General features: G+C 40.2%; 1 protein-coding gene across 2 annotated transcripts in view; it reads right to left on the reverse strand.

Moving 5' to 3' along the window:
• LOC309680852 (amyloid-beta precursor protein) overlaps positions 1 to 21,725 on the reverse strand; it is a 230,914-nt gene that overhangs the window by 99,863 nt on the left and 109,326 nt on the right. For both annotated transcript variants that reach the window (XM_082494603.1, XM_082494602.1), the window contains exons 4-6: positions 20,886 to 20,998; positions 19,195 to 19,388; positions 1,085 to 1,287 (exon numbers count right to left, since the gene is read on the reverse strand). In XM_082494603.1, the coding sequence (XP_082350729.1) occupies positions 1,085 to 1,287; positions 19,195 to 19,388; positions 20,886 to 20,998 (510 nt within the window). The remainder of the gene's footprint in view (positions 1 to 1,084; positions 1,288 to 19,194; positions 19,389 to 20,885; positions 20,999 to 21,725) is intronic.

Here is a 21,725-nt window from a genome sequence, read left to right on the forward strand (position 1 = left end):
GGAGGAAAGGATGCTGTCACATGCAAAACGGGGGACTCTGCTGGCACTTCAGTCCCAAGCATGCGTAGGGGCACAGAGCGGGAGACCAAGGAGACGGGAAAGGAACCAGGCCAGATGTCTTCTGCCTCATTTCACAACCGCCCCAATCACTGCCATTTTGCCTCTGCCTACTGCAAGTCCCACCTCCTTTCTTTTCAACTGTAGCCTTTAATCTCATTTTCTGCCACCATCTCCAGCACTTACTGGTAAAGACGTAAGCACTGCAGAAAAATCGGCATCTATCTTTAAGATATTTACAGCATATGGAATTGTATTTATTAAAAAAAGAAATATAAGGATAATTCATTCAAATATGTATAATAGGAGAAATGTGGCATTTGAAGTTTTTATGTTGCTATGTTGTCCATAGATTAGGGTAAAATTTAAAGCTTAAAATGCAGTTATGGTAATAACTACAAAGAATCATAAAACCAAATTTTAGAAGTGAGGAGTTCTTTCTCACTCCATGTTTTCTTTTTTGGGCAATGCATTCCTATTCCCCCCACCCCAATCCTCATTAGTTCGGTTTGCTTTTCTGCACAGTTATTTCTAAATTCACCTGTTTTTACTGAATTACTAGTTCATGGAGAAATATTTGAAACAGGTATCTAACAGAAATCACACAATGACTAATCACTGCTGCTAATGTAAGAGACCAAACCAGCTAGTGTTAGCTCCTGCTTGGAATTGACACTCCCTATCCTTCTGCAACACATGCGCATCACAACCCACACACATACCTCTCCTGTGTTATTTGCTACATATGGCAGTCAGATTTTATTTGATGTTACTTTAAAATAAAACCAACCTTTCTGCTTCCATCCACATCATACACAATGACCACACTTCATTGACAGATACCTCCAACGAGTATTTGTAATGGGAAAGGGGAGGGGATTCAACGTGCAAATTACAGAAGCCAAAACATAACAATGCTGCAACTTAGGATATTTTGCTGTTTGGAACATTTTTTTGTCGTAAAGGGCAAACATGCAAAGCAGCAGGATCAGTTTTCCAGCCCCAAGCTAAACGCCCATGAATTTACCTCTGACAACCTCTTCCACAGACTCTGTAGTTGTGGTGGTAGTAGTTGCAATACTGGTAGTTCTTTCAGTTGCTTCCTCATACTCTTCCTCTGTCTCTTCTTCAATTTCATCACCATCATCATCGTCGTCGTCAGCATCTTCATCTTCCACAACAGTTAGCTCCTCATCTTCCTCTGCTTGTTCTTCTACTACCTTATCATCACTAAATGAAGAAAATTTTAAGAATGTGTCAGCCGTGAAATGATTTCAGGATAACATGAGAGAATATTTTATTCAGAAACTCTATAAGCACAAGAAGTTACCTGTTTCTCCATTTCTCTCCCTCCCCTTTAAATAAAAAAGAAAGAATCAGGGTCCCTGGAATGTCCCAACAAGTAAGAAATCAGAAATGCTAAAAAAAAACCAAACCCCAAAAGTCAACATCAGCAATGCAGTGAGAGAACTAGCAAGATGCCAGACTGGAGCTCCTCCTTTTGCACAGGGATGGGAAAAGAAACCCCATCAGCAATACTGTATTTTGAAAGCTGAGTAACACTCCAAAATTGCTTGCTCCATGCTGCCGTCAACAAATCAATTTTTATTTTGAAAGAAGTTCAAATGAGCTCAAAATGCATTCACTTCACATGGACATGGAAACGAGAGAGTTCCTTGGGATTTTCTCACTCAGGCGACATCTTACCCAGAGGCTCATGATGGACTACCTTGCATGCTGTTCACAGAGGACTACCTACCAAGTGTTGAACTGACCTGAAATTGTTTACACTGACTGCTCAGTTTTTTGTTCTGTTGTTAAAGTAGTGTTGTGTGAACGGAGAGGTCACTTCTACAAGAACAGTGCACAGAGCTGTCTGTTTTCACAAAGGACTGGACAGACACAGTCAGCACACGATGCTGCAACTCGTGCTTCAGGTGACTGTTGCTAGCTTTCACCTTTGAGGTTTTATCTCCTTCTGGCACCTCAAAGCAGACATCGGCCACGGCATTGCCTCTTAGGATCTAACACCCAGAGAAGGAGAGGAGCCAATTTTACTCTTCTGTGTGACAGCAGCACTGATGGAGACATGAAGACGACATGGCTTTGCTGATGAGGTGCCGTCTCGGCCAATGCGTGCAGCCGAGCTCAGATGCTCTGCAGTACTGACAGCACTGTACAGCTGATGCGTAAAGCATCCACAAAAGACCCGTGGTACGAATGTTTACTTGGATGGCAACACAAGCATCCCTATGCTCACAAAGAAACTCCAAGCTATTGGGCTAAATGTGGTTATCCATCATAGTGCTTTAAATTCATATAGCTGCCTAAAATCCTCAGGATTTAATCAGTCTCGGATGATAGCAGGGAATACTGCAGTTGACTATCAAATGCATTTGGTGGCTTAATATGTCAAAAATTTTCTGGGATCACTCTGAATGATACACAGGCAATAGCCTAAAAAGAGTACATTCAGCTACTGCTACTGTTGCTTTTGGAAGGCTTCCTAGCTCAATGCCCAGCTATGGCAAGGTCTCAGGTTTGTTAATCTGATCTGCCACTTGAAATTCATAACTAATGAGTAAACGATCTTTAAATATTCAAACATGCAGTGACTTTTTGTCATCTTCATACTCAAGTGGGTTTGCATCTTTTTGATGGCATCGCATATGCTTGAACAGCCTTTTTATGTGAAATTAGCAACTTTTCTCCTTCACCTCCAGAGACCAAGCCTGTAATATTTCATTTTATAATAGGCTGCCTACTACAACTTTGAGAGTGAACTCAGAGCAAACAGGAGAAGAGTACGATCTTTATTAATAGGGTATTAAGAAATTTTAAAAAATTACGGATAAAAATCTTGTATGCCACAAGCCTGACTCTACTAGAAGAAAGTTAAGTCTCTACACAAACAAGAATGAATCTCCTGTTCCTTTCTCCCTAAAATATTTGGCCTTCAGAAACACAAGAGAGACTTCCAGTAATAATGAAGCTTTCAAGCCCAGGTGGGTTATACAAATGGATGTGGTAACAGATAACTTGCAGCGGAGTCTGAATAAGGGATGACCTGTTTCCATTTACATGGGAGAAAGACCGAAAAAGGGGCACAAAACCACTGGGTTCTTGTCTTAATTTCTTGATTTCAAAGAACTGGCTTAGAAATTTCACCACCTCCACTGTGTAGTTTTCCTCTGCCATTCTAATTTTAGTATGTTCAAAATTTTCTACTTTGTTTTCGGTAACTCCTTTCTGAGCAATATATTTATTCTGTTTTTATTTTTCTGACCAAGTATTTCACCTTTTTATGAGCATGAAATAAATGCTATGTGAACACTATCACCTTTCAACTGCAAGATTGGGGTGGATAAGTCCAGTATCTGTTTCTGATCTCCAGGTTAAGGTGCTTCTAGTACGGGCTAGCTACAGACATTTAAACTAGGCATGCTGAGTATAAGACGTGCAGATTTTGATCAAAAGCATCAGACACCATATGCCTTTCAACATTAAAGACAGCTGCTCTGTCTTTCTCTCCACCTAAGCTACAAACACAGCATGCTTTTAAAAAAGTGCAATTATTTTTCCTCTTCCTTTCATATGAATGATCAGACACTGGCAAGCTCATAAAGTTAAAAAAGGACAACAAAAACAACCTATTGAAACAAAGGAAAGGCAATTAGTCACATGGAAAGCCACTTCAAAAATAATTTGTATGCGGGCATCTAATAGCCATCTGTTTTTAGCGACACAAAAGCAATCAACTGAGCTATGTCAGTCCACAGCATTTTGCTGGGAAATTTTCAGCATCAAGGCCAACCTTTTTTTTTTTTTTAAAAATTGTATTGTAAGTTCCAAGAAAAAGGAACACTGAAAATAGAAGTGGGTTTACCTCAGATTTAGATACTTAAATGGAAGAGCCTTACTATGTACTTAAAAAAATTAAGATGCCTGAAATTGTGCTTTAGAAGGTCATTTCCCTATTTAACAAGTTTTAAAACCTCTAATGGTACAGAAGTGTGAAGCTACACAGGTTCTAAAGAAGCACTCCAGGCTTTCTCTAGAAGTAAGTATTTTCCCAACCGACGACTATGTTTTTTTATTATACAAAAATGAATTATTCTCTTCCCCTCTTAGTGCTGTCTTCCAAAGAGAAGAGGATGGGGAGATGAAGTGCTTTACGCTCTCTTAACAAGTTTCTCCTTGAATGAAGCCAAATACCAGAAACTAACCGGACTGGCATTATTCTGATGGTTTAATCGTGCTCAGCTATACTGCACAGTATCACAGACCAAACAGCACAAATACACGACAGGCAGAGAGGTACCCCAGCAAGCCCTGAAAGGAACAGCAGCAGCAACAGCTTCACATTAGTGAAGCGAAGTCCTGTGCTCCTGAGAGTCAATCACAGTAACCATGCTGAGCAGTGCAAACAGGAGATGACCACGCTTTCTCAGAGGCCACAGTTATGAAAGACATGAGAAAAAACAATACCATGCAGCCCCTTAGCAGCACTCCTCAGGAGCCAGGGGCCACAGGGAAGGAGGGGGTCCTCCAGTATTTGTCAGTAATCAGGGGATTTGGAGCCTCATGCTTGAAGACACAGGTTTAATATAAACAATGCTACACCTTGATGGCTTCTGTTGCAAACAAAGCCAGTAGGTGGACTTCACGTACTCTTAGTATTAGAAAAGGTACTATGTCATGTAAGAAACATGAAAAATTATGCTTAGTTTTGTTTCCTTGGATTTAACCACTGTTATCATCCTGGCCCTTCTTCAAAGAGCATGCATGCGAGAGGGACTATAAACAATAGAGTGTTGTACTTCAACACTTGGAATAAAGCATCAATTTTTCAAACAGGGACAAAACCCTCTACAGTGTGTAGAGCTGTTTCTCCCTGCCACGCTAAATGCTCTGGTACCATTCACACGCCTCAATTAGCACCACCACAGTGCTGTTTCCCAGACAGCGTGACTAACTTTTGCGCACCTTTCATCACAGTAATCAGTTTAAATCCATCATTTTTAAACACAGGTTTACTACCAAATGAATGCAGATACTGATTTTTTTTCTCAAAAGTCTGGGAGTTTCATTTAATAATAATACCAGGTGTGCTTACTTCCTAGCATTATTATTACATTTTCCTTCTTCAGTAAACAAGTATGACTCAGTCTTGCTTCTCCTGGAACCATGATACCTTGACAGCTTTTTCTGTATACTCCCTTGATGCTGTCCCAGTCAGGGTTTTATTAGCACCACACACTACAGTGTCTCATTTACAAGAAATTGTTGACACGTCGCTTTAGTTTAGTGGTGCCTGTGACGGGATTTTTCAAAGGCTGCTCAAAAAAATTACTTGATACACTGCTAAGTTCACAGATTTGTAAAGCCGTATTATCATCATCTGAATTTAACAGTTCAGCAGTAAGCAATGGATGTAAGTTGTTAGGCTTGAATGCAGCCATGAAAACACTTTCACACCTCCCCCTCCCCCCATTAGTATATCTCAATCTCCTCTCAGTGGAGACTTTTGGTAAGGAGGGCTGGCATTTTCGTTTCATGGTGGACAGAGAGGTCAACATGGCTTTGAACCTTCTGCTTCAACCTCTGCACATATGGAGATATTAAAATCCATTTCCCCGAACATGGAAATGATGCTTCCCTTGAGCGTCCAAGTAGCACACTGGGTCATTAATGGAAATCAATTACGCTCCTGCGTGGTGAAATGGGGTATTTGAAGTTTGGTGGTTTCAGCTCTATTTCTGATGCTGCAGACACACTGGGGTTCCAGGCAGCCTTAAAGAGGTAATCGGTTCCATTGAATCCAACAGAAACATATTGACCACTCCAACGGGCATATTTCTGGTTTTAAAACACGTACCACTGCATAGCTCCTGCTAGTATGTACCTAAGCACATTGTTACCAGCAATGTTTAAGCCATGGACCTGTAACGTATACCTAATTTCCTTTTCTCAATCCATCAACTGCAGCAAGAGCTGCCACCAATGTATTATTTATTCACTTTGCTCAGAAGAGTGCATCAGTCTGTTACAGGGGAAGGGGAACTATGCTACCTCTTGCTGTTCAAAAAATAAGAAAGTGTTAGTAAATGAAAATTTCCTTTCTGTATTCCAAGAACCTGCAACAGGGACATGGCAGAACACAGATGACAAGAACAATGACTTTGCTTTCTAACGGTATTAGAGAACTCATGGGGCATAAGTAGCCCTATGTAGCGCAAGCTACATTTTACAAAGAGGTTTCTGTCTGCAACTATAATTTCAGACAAAAACCCAGCAAAACTTTCAATTTAGGATAACAAATAACTATGGACTAATTACTGGTTTTGGTAAGCGGCTCATGTGTCTGCAATAATGCATTTAAACCATGACTTTGCCAAGAAACTTTGAACAAACCCATATACTCCATCAGTGGGTGAAAAAGAATGAAAATATGTTCAAGACAGATGTTTTAATATCTGGAAAAACTAGCATTCACTACACTTTGCAACTATATTTTATTGCAAATACATTCCACCTGGACTGTGGTTTTTACCAGCAACCAAGCCTGTGCAAATAGCTAGGGGAAAGCTAATTCTAGCAGAGGAACCAAATCAGCGGTAGCAACAAGCCACCGTCTGCCTACAGAGAGCAAGGTCATGCATGTTGGCTTTAGACCGGAGAAGCAATTGCTGCATGTGACTTGCAGCCCATGCTCTTTCAGCTCAAGAGGCCAAGCTGATGGCAGTTTATGCAACCGTACATAACCTTTACTACTGCAGGTGCCATCATCCCGGCTTCCAGCATCTTGTGCTTCAGGTTCCCAAAAAGCACAAAACCCACCACCCTTCTATAACCTCTACAGCTCCCCCAAAACGAACTCCAGGAAACATGTGATGGGACTGGACTGTCAAGTATTCAGCCTGGGTCTAGCTTTGCTTCCAGCAAAAGATTAATGATGAGCACAAATACATGTTAATCCCCATGCACAGGAAAACTCCAGAGCACAAAGTTCTTTAACTGGGAGAGTGGAAATGGTTCACAGATCCAACTGTGAACCTCTACACGCCTTAGGAGTTAATGCCTTCAAAGAAAACGCAAAACAGAAACACAATGCAAATTACAAGTGAAGGATACGTACTTGGAATCCAAACAACAAGATGAGTGCATTTGAGATGCCCTAATTACCAGGCTTTTGGTTAAAAGCAAATCAGAAAGCTAATAGGCGAGGAACTAAATTCTCCCTAAACAAACCTCCACATCAGAGGCCTGGGTATTTTCCACCTAACATTTTCCCAAACCTTGCATGCCAGAAAAAGCTTTTCTGACGAAAGGATGAGATTTCTCAGGAACTGGGTTTGATCTCACCACCGCACTCCTCTGAATGATGTTGCTAATTAAACGTATGAGTCAAAACAGGAACTACTTAAAGCTAAAAACTAAGCCAACACTGCACTTTGGCACATAAGCACTCACCTCACTGTACCTTCTGTTATTTAACTTTGGTACACTACCTGACTTCAAGACTAAATTGAGTATACCCACTAAGTGAAACTGAGTATCCAGGTAATAAATTTAAACAAGAACTACCGAAGTCATTTTGCATGGGGTAGAAGAGAGGAAAGGAAGTCAAAACCACGTGTGAAATGAAGATTTCAGCATTCACCTTGAAAGTCCAGGAGTAGGGAGTTATACCAAAAAGGTCTATATTCCTGAAATATGCAGGAGGTGGGAACAGACAATAGGGCAAGAATGAAACTGCACTGCAGTTGTGAGATTAGACACAGAGCCAGGAAAGAAAAGGGTTATGCCAGACCTCCAGTCTATGTAACTGATCTTTTAAATGGCTTATTGGCATCGAAGTCCGGAAAATTACAGCGATTTACAGAACTGAAAGTCTGACCCACAAGGTACCTCAGCAATAATGTTTCTGGTCTGTCTGTTTAGTGACCACAAAAGCACAAACTGCTTAAAAACTACCTTGGTTATTTTCATTAGGGTTGGATTATACTAGGTTAGTAAATCAGGTACCTCACAACAGCAAGAAATAATGTGATAGCTGGACACATATAAACACCTATTAAGAGGCAATTAACCTTTTAAGAACTCAGATAAGCACCTTCCATTGCACAGCAAGTCAGGATGAGCAATTCATACTGCCTAGTGTTTTTCAGACATTCATTTCGTCACTTCTGATTATATTCCTTTTTGTTTTCCTTTACTGAAGAGGTTGCAATCATGTTTATTTTCACCGTTCCCAACAGAAAAAAAATTTGAAATAAGCTATTTCAAGAATTGTCACATAGGTTGCTTTTGAGTTCTTAGACCTTAGCAAACAACTGAATTATGTGCTTCAGACCATCTCTCTCCTTTTACAGTATTTTTTTTTTAACCTTTTATACAAAACAATACCAAAAATGTGCCTGGTTTTATTAACTTTGGCAGAAAACAAGAGAAGTTGCACTAACACTTTTTAATCTATTTTTTGAATAGAACATTTATAAAAACCAAACACGCATTCCTTGCCCTAATGCCTCTGACAGATACATTTATCTTTTTCCCCATAATTAAACAAGAAGGTATACTTTATACCTTTAGACATTTCTTTCCACAGCTGATCTACTTAAAAAGTCAGGTGTATGAGGTAGCATCTAACATTTGATCTCATGCATTCACAGAAGGTACCTGTTGACTGATATGCAAGAATACTTTTTCAAAATTGACCTAGTTTTCTCGCTGGAACAAAGCCTTTGCTGGTGTTACTGTTCTGACAGTTTTCTTTGGAAGAGGGAGGATTCAGCAAGAAGTCTGTCATTTTTAGAGAAGGTCAGAGTAACAATATATTTAACCCATATTCTTTTTCACTTTGATTATTTTTGCTAAAGAGAAGCTTAAAAACTAGAAAACTAAACATATCTGCAAACACAGAAAATCAGGCTCTGTGAACCTGATCACACCGAATAAATATTATATTCAAAATCCTGACATCAGAAATGCATTAAGACTGAATGCGATGAAAGAAGGCAGAGCGGAGGTCACCTGCGCAGCCTTATTTCAGCCAGCTGGAGAATCAGCCGAAAAATGTGAATCTGTTACAACACGTTTGTTTCCACAAAACTTCTGTCGTACTCAGAATGGACTATTCAGCATCTCTTTGTCTGACCTGCTATCCTACAGCTTATCTGAGGCGGACAGTGTGAACTTCGTACCAACCCAAGTCCATGCTCTGTTTGTGGAATTCATTGTCTTGGTACCCTCACACAATAATGACAACATAGTAAAACTGGGAAGAATAACTTTGTTTTACAATTGGGAAAGCAAACAAACAAACAAAAAAAGCAAAACATATAATAACTTTGGACGTTCAACTTAAGACATTGAATAACATTCTTCAGAGAATGTGCCATCTTAAACCTTTTAAATACAGCTGCCAGCAGCAGCAGCTGCAAGAGGCCAGGACTTCTTCAGAGCAGATTATCTCTACTGATGCAGACGGAAGAAAAAGGGGCACCTTTTGTACCAAGCTTTTTATGGTGGTCACTGTGTGCCAAGCCTAGCAGAAGACTTTCATGACAGAAACAAGCATAGGTCCAATTTTCCAGGTCAACATTTTACTGTTTTAACCTTTTCTTCTTCACTCACATCACAATTTGAGTGTTATTTTTTACTTCAACAGTGATCAAAATAGAGATCCGATGTGAAGAAACAGCTTGTCATCATGTAATCAAAGCCAAAACATTTACATTCAAGATTAGAACCCTATTCTGTCAGGAAAAAAAACAAAACCCTGTATGCTTTTGCTGTTTCATCCATGTATTCAAAGTGTGTAGCCTTTGTTAGAGGCAAAGGGAAAAAAGTACTTACTACAGAAAATGCTTTACTACACTGTGCTATTAATAGCACAACCTCACAAGAGGTGGAATTCTTAAATTTCCACAAACCACCCCAATGCTGAGCTCTTATTTCTAGTACCAGAAATACCACTGAAAGGTAAAACAGAGCAGGAACTGCTGGATACGGAGGGATATCCACCGGAACATACTCATGCTGGTGTGACAGTATGTGTTGAAAAACCCAGCTGTAAATTTCTCACTTCCCATTTTTTTCATGCATTATAAAAGTTTTCACGCATTCAGTGTTTGAAATGGGGTAGTATATATCATGATGTCATAAGAACTTCTCAGAACATCTCGCAGACATATGAGAAGGGTTTCTTGAGTTGATGACTACATGAACATATACAAGGAACCTTTCTCTCCCACGTTTCAGTCATTGCAAGTGACAACTTAAAATTTTTGCTTGTAAAATCTTTGCCTATTACTTAAGGAAAACATGGCAGCCGATGGCTCCGTTTTGTGAGGTCAAAAAATTTCTCTCCAAGTCAACCTTCTAATAACTGTGCAAGTTTAATGCCATTAACCTCCTGAAACAAGCTCAACGTTCACTTAAGTCATATAGGCAGCCTGCACAGCTAGCAAACTGCTTTCATCAGGGGTCATGAAAGCCTGGCTACCTTCTACTCATCATTTCCTCAATTAGATTAATTGTCTCCACCCATAGCCTCATCCATCACTTCCGTTAATGCTTTATACTCAAACGGTGATTGGATTTGCCAGCTCAGCATCGCTGTAATTGCCTCTCAAAGCAATGCGCTGTTTCATCAACTCCATTCTAACTTTACTTGTCCTAAGAAGAAATCCAACACTTATTAGTCTTTCTAGAGTCATTAATGCCCCGGTGTTTCTATGCTTTCTGAATTTTATTTTACCAATCTCCATGTTAAAAAGGAAAAATTGTTATTAAAAATACATCATGATCTACCCGAATATTAAGTAACAGCCAACATGAGAGAGGAACACAATTAATGTAAGAATGTTAGACACAGAATATGCTAATGGCATATAAAATATGCAAATCAAACAAAATAGAGTTACTCAACATAAGCGGTAACATTATGCCTACAATTTAGTGATGCCTTAGCTTAATTTATAAAGAAAAGGAATTAGGTTTTATCATTAAAATAGTTATAAAAACATGGAAGTTCTTAGATAAGCTGTACCATTAACAATGTTTTAGAGCAGCTATAAAGCACTTTTTCTATTTCAGTTCCTAACAGTTCTACTACAAAAATCAAGAACATATGAACTTCCAACCAATTACCTGAAATATTATACTGCAAAAATCAGAACACCTTCCACACTATGTCCCCAAATTAATTCAGTTTCTCTGAAACACCAATTTAGAGATGGACAATTCATGCAGTGCAAAATTCACCTATTTCAATAACTGGCATTAACCTATACCGATGGCAAAATTCACAGGAGGGGGAAAAAAAAAAAATATCAAGAGAAACGAAGCAGGTTTGTAATTCCTAGTACTCATTTTAAGGCACTGACTCCCAATTAGGAACAATTTGTATTAGGACAGCTGATGAGAACGCTGCCTCTGGCTTCACCTCTCCCTGCTCCTGTGTCACAGACGACTGGGCTCCCCACCAAGCAGACCGTGACCCACTGCAATAGGCATACCACTGCTGGCACAAGGTTCTGTTTTCCTTAAATTTGAAGGGTATGAACAGCCTGCAGCTCAATCCGCACAGTACGGAAAAAGGGAAATCTTTTTATCCATCCAAATGCAAGTCATTTCCTGCTTCTAAGTCAGAACCTGCAGGACAGACCCTTTGTCCGGCTTTGCATCTGGTTCAGCTTTACTAGCTCAAGTGCTTGGGGAGTAGGGGGTGGATTTTCTTTTAATGTTTTGGTTTTTTAAAGAATCATTTAGAAGATTCCCACTGGAGCATTTCTCATTGAAATTTTAGAAATTGACTTTCCGGTTTAATGAAAAGCCTACATCAATGAGAACTTGTTTGTTTTAACATGAGTGACAAGATGGCTCGAAAACAGATGAATACTCAACAGAGACAAAACGTTAATTTTCTTTTTTCCTCCAGTGAGCAAGTTTTCCAATAAAGAATTTAGCCTCAGCACCTTCCGTTTTCTTGATCAGTAACACTTTTTCAGCTTTAGAATAGCAGAAGCTTCAAAAGGACTCCAGATATCCCTTTTCTACATTCTTCAGACAAATCTCTTGGGCTCAGAGCTGGACTTCCAATTAAGCCTCAGATTTTTGACTCAATACAAGACAATATTAACAGCAAGAACAACAAGAGAGGAGGAGGAGGAGGGAAGAATGGTCAAGAAACACAATGTCACTACATACTAGATACAAGTATGAAGAAACAGGTAGAAATCGAAGGATTCAAGAAGTAGTAAAGAATTTTGGGAATATCTGGGCTCTCCTCCCCATGATTCCTCATCAACAGTGCCCCATATCCAGACAGGGTTCAGGGCCTGACTCTTCCTCAGCCACCCAGCACTTCCCACAGCATGGGGACTCTGACACCCCAGGGTCCACAGGGCCACAGCAGGGGTTCACTCCAGGCATCAGAAGCTGGCATCCCTGCAGGTGTACTTAAACAAAGGACACCTACCTGCCGATCGCCAACACAAAACATATGGTTGGAAAGCCTGTCCGTTAAGGCTCTCTGGGGATACAATACAGAAACCTCTCTTTGAAATGAGAGGAGGCAATTAATATCAACACCACCACCTTAATCGTCCTAGTATTGCCAATTTTTTTCCCCCTCCATGTTCACGCCGTGTTTGTTTCTTCCAGCTGTAGTTCAAAGGCCAAAGAGATTATAGTACCCGTCACAGAAATAGATAAGGAAGATTAGAGCATTTTGTTTACTTTTTCTTAATCCCCCTGATCAGTTAATACGCGTGATGTCCAGAAATACACCTGGATCACACAATACCCTAAAGGCTCTTCTTTCATTCTGTATTTCCAAACGCATTTTTGAGGGGCAGATGAAGAGAGGAGCAGGGGAAAAAGAAGGATGAGAGGGACACAGGGAGATGTAATGGGGAGAAACAGGGCAAGAGGATTTAATGTTTTGGATACTCCTTGTTGATGAACACCATGAGCATAGGGAACACTAAAGAACAGCCACGCCAGCTGTAGCATTTACCTGCTTTCACCTGCATTCGCAATTAAAACATCAACAACTTCCTGACCCTTGCCTGCATTAAATCTCCCACTGCTCTGGCATGCAGACTCAAACAAAGGGAATTAAGTGGTAGCTAGTCAAAGCTACCCTTGCAAAAGGAAAGAGAATTTCTTAAGTATAGAAATGACTAAACCACAATAAGTCTGACTTTTAAAATTCTTATACTGACTCTTGCATACTACTAAAGATACTTGCTTATGCATCAGTGTTTAGACTTGGGTATTTTTCATAAACATGTGCCACAGGCAGACATCCCAAGCGCCTGCCTGCCTGCCTACTCTGTGTCAAGGCAGCAGGGTGACACACCATGAGGACAGTGTGTTGTTATATTAGGTCAGGGCATTATATGACTGTGGCCAATTTAAACACACCTTGTGACAGCCTGATTTAATGACAGCACTCTGGGGAATTTCAATTGTAACTAATTTGACATTGAGGGTAAGCCGTAGACATTTCTGAACGAAAGGCACTAGGTAAAAACGTGTGTTGACATCTTTGTACCACTTAATTCATAGATAAAGGCATAAAAAGAGCTAGAAAGCAAAAGAAATAAAAAGTTCATTTCCTCCGTGTCAAGTGCGGATCTTTAACAAATTACTCAGCAAAGCGATTCTGTTGGGCCCTTGTGACTCCTCTTCCCCAAATGCTGCAAGACTGATAATTAAAAGCATAGGGTCTCACTTGGAAACAATTCAGCACAACAGGCACATATACAGCACTGCTTTCACCATTAGAAAAAAATTGACAAGTTTTAAAAACCTTTCAGGATTTCTTAGATTAGAGTTGGAGGAGACAATTATGACAAAAGCCAGTTTCTCCAGATACCACTAAAAAAAAAAAAAAAAAACAAACCACCACCACAACAACAAACAACTATTGAGTCAAAAAGGATATAGCACTAACTACTTTTTTTTTTCAGCATCTAGGAGATGAGCACTCATCCTTAAGCTCAGTTTGGTATAGGGTTGAAAAACCAGAAAACATGATTACCATGCTATATAGCACAAATTTGAGTTTTACTTCACAGATGCCTAATTACCAGTACAAAGTGGACTGCACTCTTTTGGATTATTTATTGCAGTAACCCCCCTACCCTATTAACTATCTTAATGGCAAGTATGCACAAACCATAAAACTTCACTTGGCAGAAGTTTATGAGAAACTGTAAACCAAACCCTTATAAAATACACTACTCCCTGCAATGTGACATTTATAACACTACCCATTGATTACATCAGCCTGAACATACATTTTGTACACCAGACAGACAAAACTAATTTGGCCTGCCCCGCCGACGGAAAACTAACGGGAAATAAAAGCTCCTATTTTGCAGCTTGAAAACTTATTCAGATTGTCTAGAAAAATGAGACTCGGCTGAACTTAAGGGACTATCTTCTGCTCCTGAGCCATGCGACTCAAAGAAAAGCTTTCTATATAGCCCTCGACAGTGAGGCTTATCGTGCCTCAGTATCCCTGCTGTGAAAGAAGGAAAATGACAGCCGCCTGTTTCCCTGGTGGGAAAGAAAGCCTGGGAGGCCTCACTCACAGTGACAGGAAGATGAGGAGAGGCACCTATGAGACAGATGTAGACAGAGAAAACCTGGAAGTTTCCAGCTTGGCCATCACTCCTAAAGACATTCAACCTTGGACATCAAGGACACCAAAGCTTCCAGGAAGTGCCCGGGTACAGGCAGGAGGGCCACGAGGCTGTACTGCGTCTCAAGGGCAGCCAGAGCTCGCAGGTCACTCGACCGAGTTGTAGCTATGCAGGGAGAACTCTGCAGCTATACTGAAAGCCAGCACCTGCATCTGGCTGTACCTCAGGCAGTCTTCAAGGTAACTTTTAATTAAAGGTGTGGATAACAGCAAGGAACGCCACTGCTGAAAAATGCTCGTGACCTCTTCGTCAGAGTTATGCACTATTTCAGGACGAGCATGACTTGACGCAATTACAACAGCACGGGTGGATCCTGACTCTTGGCCTCACGAACAAAGAGGGAATATATCACACCCGTCACCAAAATACATCCTCCCTCCTTTCCCAAGTACTGCCAACAAGCCACATCCTCTTACGCCCAGCCCCAGGTGGTGGTCAGATGCTGGGTAGGAAGAACGTCCTTCTGTGATGGCACCGCAGCCCAAGCTGCCCTTGCGTGCCCTCCAATGGTGCAGATACAATGTGCTACTGCGCTTTGCTTCCTCCTGTGCAGAGGAAAACACCCATAACAAAACAAAAAAGAAAATGCAGTGCTCCAGGGACAACTGCTGGAGGTAAAAAACACAGGACAGAATGAATGGCTAAATATTCCTCTAAATATTCAGAATCATAAGTGCAAATATTTTAAAATTTAGATCCAAATAGTTTGAGGTATGAAGTTACTTCAAAATACATCACCTTCACTTGCTGGATTCTGCTTTGTCACAACAAGGGTTTTGAGAAATAAGGATATAGTCATTTGCTTTTCAGGTTGGCACCTCTACCTCAAACATCCCCTTCACTGTGACTTGGGCCTCTTAGAACAGGCACAACCTTTCCGAAGGCTCATGTGCTGAAGCACGTGGCAGTCACCATGCCACCATTCACTGACGGGGGGATTTGTGCCCAACATTTTCCACTGTTGTTCTACAGAGACGGGAGTGTGAAGCAGCCAGACTGGAAGTTTTGCTCCCCAGGAGTGGTACTGGGCATGGGCTGGGCGAGAGAAAACCCAACAGCTATTGAGCAGAGGACTCCACAGCTAGACATGAGGAACAAGGAATATGAGATCTTGCAGCTGGTGTCATTTACAGCAGACTGGTTTTGGCTTAGGTGAGAAAAGTGAGTTATGTTCTACACAGACCACCCGACGACTCAATAACAAAGACCTTGAGATATGCATGGCAAAAGCATCTAAAAGGTCTTATTTGTACAACAGAACCAAACCCAGATCTTAATAAAACAAAAAATAAAAGAAAGAGCAATTACTGAAGTACTTATGTGGTATTGACAACTAATTTTAGCCAGAAATCATGACTTCTGGGTAGAAATGGGTAAAAAAAAGTCAACACTAACTGCTGCAACAGGAATGCTGTGGAATTGCCCCCACAAACCCGCGACAGAGTAATGGCACAAAATCCTTGTCCTAAAGGACCAGCTCCTATCTTCTAATTTTCATATCTTTGCATGAACAAAGTACTTGTAGCAGCAGCCACAAAAAGACCGGCAAAGCAAAGAATGACTGAGTGCCCCTCCTTGGAAGGCAGAGCATGTCCCTCATGATTTGGAGTGCGCCCTGCGTGCGTTAAAAGACATCAACTGGAAGACACCAACAACTTGGACTTGATTGATCTGACCCAAGTAAAAACTATTGTGATTCCTGAGCGAGGAAAATACTTTGATGGATACTTTGCCCAACTGATTTGTTAATAGTATTCCCCCTCCCTGCCCAGAATGGGGCTCCATGAAGAACCCAGAGCTCCTCTGACAGAGGCCTTTGCTTCAGAGCGGCTGAGCAGCAGGATCGGCATTAGCCGGTGCATGAGCTACCAGCCCCTTCTCTCCCCTTCGTGCAGCATCACGCCAAGGATATGCTCACACACAAAGGGATTCTAAACTCCTTGGAAGGCTCCAAGACAAAGCAAACATTGTCAGTGTCAGTTCACCCACATAAGGTGAAAAAACATAGACTTTAAGTAAGCACTTCAAATAGGGGTGCTTTAATAGCAAAGAATATTGGGAATTTAGCATTAGGAGAGTGTCCCCCTACTTTACACTTTCTTTCTCCTTCTTCCTCCCTCCCAATCATCTTAGGATTAAGGCATATATATATTTATATACACACAAACATATGCTCATATATGTATGAATATACACACAAAATTTGAACTACCACCTACTGCTGCATGAGAAATGAGTAATTTTTTTTTTTTAATTCAACTAAATTTCAAGAGTATTTCTGGCTCCAGTGCACACAGTTTAAATGCAGTAGGGAAGCTGAAGAGGCAGCAAGAAGTATGAGTGAGTCAGTGTAAAAGAACTGCTTGCCTCTTCACCTGCAGCTGAAGTACAACTGCCCCATAAAATGATCCTTTTGCATCCACTTCTATGGGCGGGGAGCAAAATAAAATAAATAAATAAATAAATCAGTATTTGCCTGGGACTTCAGAAATGGATTCAAATGCAATTACAGCTCCTATTCCTTAAGGATACAAAATTTATGAAGTTATTCTTGAACTCATCTCTGCAGATATTAAACTGCTTTATGAGGAACAAAACAGACTAGAATAGTAAATTAAATGTTCAGTGACAAACATGAAAAAGACTGAAATAAAAAGAATATCTGACTTAAAAACAAAACTACTGTATATAAGCCCCTGTGAGCACTTTTACTTAAAATATTTTAGGCAACTTTGATCAGATATATGAAAGAAAAATTTTATATCTATGTATTTTATATATTGGGATACGTAATAAATATAAGATCTATAGGTAAGACAGGCAGTAGGTATATAAGACAGATCTATGTATCTATCTTTTGTGTGTGTATATATATATACATATGATGAAAATAAAAGCAAATTTGTCTCAATTAGAACAAGGTCTGTACTCATGTATTATTCTAAGAGAACATATGCCAATCAAAATCTAAACGAATATACAGAAGTGACACAGCAACAATCCAAAGGCTGGTTTACAAATCCCACTGAAAGGGTTATAAATTGTGACGCTTTGACAGTTGTTGGAAGTACAAGTCAGAAAAAAGCCTGAAGGTATCAAGGTGCAATGTTACTTGACGCAGGTTTCTTGCAAACAGCCCTGACCATTCAACTCCCACTTATGAGACACAACTGGAAATTACAATGGGGAAATACTCATTTTAATTAAACTTACTCCACTATCACGAAGAACTCTTCCCTGCAACACTTACTAATGCTTTGTCAGGAAAGATTTAGATGCCCACCATGACACTTTGCAATTTTTCATTGTCTTAATTCCATCTCTTTGCACCAAATTACAGCAATTCAATCTCTTTCCTTCATCTCTATGCTGTTCCTGAACTTGTTTTCATCTGGATTATTAAAAACCCCAAACTTAACGCAATTCAGAACTATTAACTTTCCACAATATTCACTTCATTCGGTTCCCATTTATTTTCAGGGTTCTCCTTGAAACCATTTGTAATCTGCCCCAAGTTTTTGATTTTGTATATTATTTGCAAAAGATGCATATCACCACCTAAGAAGTAGAAACACTGCATTAGCAGATTATGAAGTGAAGAAAGCCTAGGCACCAGAAACAGAATTTGCATGTTAGTTTTATGAAGAAAGCCATCTTTTGAATTCGTTGTGAGGACATAATATTGTACTCTGTGTTCTCACAACTGCTGTCTAACGCAGTCAAGAGAGAGACACGAAAGGGCTTTGACAGCACTGAACCACTCAGTTACAACAGAGTCATAACCCATATTTGGCTCAAAATCAGCCTATGTGCACAGGGGATGTTAAAGGGTAAAGACAAGCATGGCATTTTCCCATCCACTGCTGTCTTGCAAAGGAAACCTCCATACTCTGACTTAACAGTAGCATATTAATGAATCTCTCAAAGGCTATATATTAAAACAGATTTTCTTTTAGATCATATTTAGAAAGTAATTATCAGCAGAAAAATATTCTTACGGTAATAATGGCACACAGCTAATGCCTATTATGAATGAAGACATTTCAAAACCTCCAACGGTTATGTTGGCTGACTATCTGCTGCAGTACTCCAGACTGCACACAAAGTACCTTAAGAGTACAGTATTTATCATCTAGTTGTCAAAAAGTATGTATTTAAGCATTTTTGTTATAAATACGGCAATACTTCTCATTGCAGAAAAGAAGGCATTAAAAGTACAATAACTATATTAATAATAAGCTTTTCTGTAGAAAGTTAAAAATAAATGCATAGAACACTGATGTTTTCAACCATTGTAGCTGCAAATTCACTTATAAGGAGCAGTGACTCTTCCACACTGAGGCCTTTTAGGCAGATTTTTGGCATCTTTAATAAGACGATAATAACAAGTTGAAGGGTAGAAAGTCACTCTTACCTTCCATCTGCATAGTCTGCATCTGCGCCTCCCCACCAGACATCTGAATCATCATCTTCAGCATCAGCTGAATCAAGATTGTCGCTTTCCTCTGCTAACGGGCAGCAAACAAACTCCACACCACGAAACTTGTCAATTCCACAGGGCAGCAGCATGCCATAGTCGTGCAGATTCATACTCTTCTCACTACAGGACTACAGAAAATAAAAAGCAAACATATTTTCATGGAGGAAGCCAGAAAAAAAATGTCACAGGCCCCGAGAAAACATAAGGGGCTGTGTACTGACTTAGGAGGTCGAAACTGGTGAACTGCATGATCTCCAAATTTTGAAACACGATTTAGAGTCATCACCTGTGCATTCACTACCTGCACTGTAGGTAGCTCCCTACCTGTGTCTGCATGACCACTGTAAGCAACAAGCTCTCCCTTCCCCTGCCCTTTAGTCTTTGCCAGAAGAGAAAGACTTGTCTTCTCCCATATATTTGACGACTCCGTATCCTCTTGCCTAAAATCCTTACAGGGTCTGCCTCATAAGCAGAAAACTCAAAGGCAGAGTGATAATTTGAAGTATTAGTCCTGATCCTGATGTATTAATGCTATTAAAAAGTTCATTGCAAGATAGATTAACATTTGAAATATCTAATATACTGGAAACACACTGTATCTTGTCTGACACCTCTGCTAATACAGTACCTTCTAGCCTTGTTTGGAAAACAGTCAGATGTGCATAATTATACCTTAAAAATACAGCGACGTAGGACAGAAAGATACAGTGATGTAGGACAGGTGAAAAAAGGAAAATAGTTCATTGGTACAGTGATGGTATTCTCCTAGGAAACCTGGAATGGCAAGTACTTAGACTAGAATTTGCCTGCATGAAGCTTGGTGCTTTAAACGCTTCATTTGAGGGGCAACGGTATGATTCAAGCAAGAACTGAAAATTTGCAGCTAATAAGCAAGAACTGAAAATTTGCAGCTACTAAGCACGTTTCAATTTTGATCTCCAGAAGGTGGGATAACATACAAACTAAGAGGTTCCCAACAAAATAGCAGCCAGAAATCTTCCTGAAACTCATCTCACTTTTTATTCCTACAACCTTTCTATGTAAGGACAAAAATGTCCAGAATGCATTAGTGATTATAACATTAGGTTTATTTCTGTTCTCAGTAAAGCACTAGTAAACTGTAAAAACTCTGTGCGTGCCTGCAAAATGTCTTTGGCTAGTCCTATGTCTTATCAGCTCTCCTACCCTTTTATGCTGAATTTCACATACTGCATTCTTTAATGCCTGTTTGATCTCTCTGAAGCAGCTGGCATACCAATATCCCTATTGAGGACAATGATAAAGGCAAAGCCTAGGCATTAGTGATCAATCTTTAGTTCCAGAGCAGTACAGGAAACTGGAGGCAGCAGAAAACATGGTGGTGAGCGGACATGGGGTAAAAAACAGTGCTATGAAACAGTGCCCGTGTTCAAAGGTCAACGTTAAGTATCTAATAGCGGACTCTGACATGCTTAGCAGAGTGACTCCTACTTCCTACCTGCTAAAGCAGAACAAAAAGCTATTCACTCAAGCATTCATAAGTACTGCTCTGTTTTCCTTGTCGCTCCTATATTTAAACTCATCCGCAGAAGAGTGATATAGCTCTAAAGAAGGAAGGCAGGAAATTTTAAAACAGATGAATATACCTCTTTAGCAACAGTATGCCAGTGCAGGTGAGTTTCACACACATCCATCCTTTCCTGGTGAAGGAACTTGCACTTGTCTGGTACCAGAAGAGCATCACTCACAAACTCGCCCACTGAAAGGGGGAAAAAAAAAAAAAACCAAAAAACAACAAAACAAAACCATAAACATTAATTTTGCTTCCACTACCTCAATCCTTTTAAACCTTTAGCCAGACATAGGGCAACTTTCATTAATGAGTAGCAGGGTCTCTCCACAGAGAATGGAACAGTTTCTAAATGGTGCTTCCATTATCACCTTCTTCAAACTTTCCATTTTTCTCTTTGATCTCAAAGCTGTATTAGATCATGAAAACTTTAGCATAATACGCTGACTTCCACATACTGAGCGTGAAACTTGCAGGACCCACTGAAGGTGTGTGTGGTACAACATGAAGTCAGGAGTTGGTGGATTCAGCTCCTGGAAGGGGAATGCAGGGATGTGGAGGGACAATCACATTTTGCATCGACATAGCAGCAAGGAGTCATTTTGAAGTGTTTTGAAATACTTAAGTTTTTCACACAAAACAAATCTGACACCAACACATTGTTTCAAACAATTTGAGAGTATTTCTACTGAATTACAGCACTAACAGCAACACAGTCCACTCAGTTATTTTTATTGATGCAGTCTTATTTCATCAGCCAGACTGGTTAGCCCAGAAGGCTGATGAGCAACTGGAGCTCATCAGCCAGGGAACAAGATGATTCATGGATCATCATGGATCACCTGAGTACCTTGGTCAGATGGGGGGGTGGGGGGGGAAGGGGGACGACTCTTTATCAAGGACATAACTGACCAAA

This window comes from Vanellus vanellus (genome assembly GCF_965231255.1).
Source record: "Vanellus vanellus genome assembly, chromosome: 1".
Taxonomy (NCBI): Eukaryota; Metazoa; Chordata; class Aves; order Charadriiformes; family Charadriidae; genus Vanellus; species Vanellus vanellus.